The sequence below is a fragment of the Penaeus japonicus genome, unplaced genomic scaffold (genome assembly GCF_977035675.1).
Source record: "Penaeus japonicus unplaced genomic scaffold, GWHDUDI00000001_assembly GWHDUDI00000006, whole genome shotgun sequence".
NCBI classification, from domain to species: Eukaryota; Metazoa; Arthropoda; class Malacostraca; order Decapoda; family Penaeidae; genus Penaeus; species Penaeus japonicus.
The window spans coordinates 26,079,321-26,082,040 of NW_028234408.1; the positions used below are offsets into that span (position 1 = coordinate 26,079,321).

The 2,720-nt window shown below is 42.2% G+C and overlaps 1 protein-coding gene across 2 annotated transcripts in view; it reads left to right on the forward strand.

The window, feature by feature from the left end:
* Positions 1-1,165: 1,165 nt before the first annotated feature.
* Positions 1,166-2,720, forward strand: part of LOC122264107 (uncharacterized) — a 16,520-nt gene continuing 14,965 nt past the window's right edge. For both annotated transcript variants that reach the window (XM_043032818.2, XM_043032820.2), the window contains exons 1-2: positions 1,166-2,298; positions 2,402-2,532. In XM_043032818.2, the coding sequence (XP_042888752.2) occupies positions 1,354-2,298; positions 2,402-2,532 (1,076 nt within the window). In that variant the 5' untranslated portion in view covers positions 1,166-1,353. The remainder of the gene's footprint in view (positions 2,299-2,401; positions 2,533-2,720) is intronic.

Consider the following 2,720-nt stretch of genomic DNA (forward strand, 5'->3'; position numbering starts at 1 on the left):
GCCGTTAATGTTGCTCTTATCAATATTAGGATCATTGATATGCTACTGACTACAATTATCGTACCACTATCTATATCCATTACATTACTATCAGGATTTATGGATACCTACTATCAACGAAGTCATCACCATTTTCATTTTATATTTTGTTTTACTTTTATGTTTGACATTATGCTTATTAGCAAGAGCTTCTTACCATTTCCAACGTCATTATCATAAATATCTTTGATAGTAATGTTATTGTTATTAGTATTATTGGCAAGATCCTAATTAGTATGAATCTTGATATTAATATTTTTGGTGATAATAATTTCAATAATAATAGTAGTAATACTCCCAGTGAATGTCATGGAATGAATTACAGCACGGATGACGGTGATAACAAACAATAGGAATAATAATTGTTTGATAAAACACAAAGAATGTTATGAAAAGCATTCATCAGAGTGTTTCATGTGGGCAAGATAAACAGCAGACACTAAGCCTTATCAGTTCGGAAGAAGGATTATTTGGTATACACGAAAAAAAAAAAAAATCGATAGAACATGTCATGCAATCGTGGGAAGTCAATAAGCAAATAAAGACCGGTAATATATACACATTACACTGTACATGAATCATGCACAACGAAGAATCCATTCCCATATTTCCAGGAAGTACACAGCCGCCTCTGTGCTAAAAAGATAAGAGCCACGCATTAGTGGACACTTCATCATCAGCTGACGGTACACGAAGAAAAGGTTTCTCCAGACCAATGGGAATGGTACATCGTTCCATTCGTGACTTGGTATTACCAGTTGCATATTTGTTGTTTTGTTATCTTGCACCAGCTAGTTTGTTCAGACCCAACAAATTAAAAAGATCACCGGGATTGATGCATTATCAGCCGACTGTCGGTTATAACGTTGGGATCTTCTCCAGCTGATTTCATGCTACACACTAGGTAACGACATGTAAAATATGGTTGGACGCTGACAGGCCACAATGCACCTACGACTAAAGGTTAATCTACCTGAGAATGAGAAGCAGCATTCGCCTTTACGCGTCTACACTAAGCATCTCGCTGTTTGAGATTACAGGACCAACCGATAAGCTCACCTTATCAGTAACCATGGAGATATTATCTCTAAAGACCCGGCTGTGTCGCCAGTCTCCCTTCCCTACCAGTTCTGTTTGGAAACTTTTTGTGAAGCGTTCGCTGCACAGGTCGATGGTGACATAGGTAGACCATTCGTTAGGACACTGCTCGTGCCCTGTCTTTCTCAATAGTTCCGTTGTACGGCTTACAATGGACAGTTCTCAAAAATAGTCTAGAAGTGAAATGATGCATGTTGGGAAAAGGCTTCATCAATCATGAGAACAACTTGGATAAAACTCTCCTCTGCACAGGAGCATAAAAATAATTCAGGGTCTGGGAAGACGCCCGTACCTCTTCCTAGGACTAAATTCATGAACAATGATCCAACAGGGAACCCAGAACAAGATGGTGGATCTCTTCCGCAAGAACTTAAGAGGGAAGAGTCGTGCGATCAGAGCAGTGGAACAAAAGAAATTATTGCAAGAAGTCTTACAAGTCAAGGAAAGTTACCTGATGCCAGTCCAAAAAGCAGCCCTGTAAAAGGGTCCTCGCCTGCAGCACTGACGAGTCCACCACCTAAACCTCCTAGAACCTTCAGTTACACCAGTCCTGAAAGCTCTCCTTCCCACAGCTGTGTGGTTCGTCCAACCACTACCCCGCGTCAGCCTCCAAAGCCTATTCGCCGAAGAACTTTCGAAGTTTCTGAGCAAATACAGCCTAACAATACATCTCACCTGACTTCTCCTCGTCACCATGAGTCAAGAGGAACTGGACCAAACAGGATTCCAGAGGAGCAACAACCTTCCACTGGCGTGTCCTCTGTGCCTGATTCAATTAGCACAACTCCTCGCCCGATGGCAATCTCCACACCGACCCCTCGGGCTGATCAAGGAGCTAGGTCGCAACCGAAAAACCATAAACGCTTTGGAACATTTGTTCTTCCTCCACTGCCATCCCAGCCACCTCCTTCGCCTCCGGCTGCCTCGCAAAGGAGACTAGCCCAGCCTAATTCCTTACACAATAACAATCAAACTAATCCAATAAACCAAAGTGAATCCAGGAGAGAAGTAGCAAATACAGAGGCAACGTCAATGAGGCCAGGTCATACGTCCATCCAAGACACTGTGGTCACGCCAGGAGAGTTTGAATGTTGCTGCAAGGAAGTCTTCAGCCGTGGCAAGAAGGCCCGGGCTTACATGGAGAACGGCCGATACATGGAGGTAAGTATACCGCTGAAAATGTTTGATTTCTCGTGGATTCAGATTTCTCATTAAATACACTCTGTATATTATTTTGTTTGTAACTAGTACAACTATTCCTCAGGCAGCAAACGAGTATCAAAAGGCTCTTTCTGTGGTAGACAAGGTTTTGAAGACTCAAGTGCTTTCCATCACCACAGATGAGGTCACCAGACAGAAATTCTTCCAGATGCAATCTGCCGTTTTCCATAGCAGGTAGGAACATGGAAGTAAAACTGGACAATCGATAAGCTGCCAGGAAGAGCTCTTAGGGTAAGAAGTAGACGGAACCTTAATCGGAAGGTGCAAATGCCAACAATATATGGACATGTAAAGGAGACACTGCATAAAAGGTGTTTGATTTTCGGAGACTATGGAAACTTTTTTGCTATTGTTTAACAATA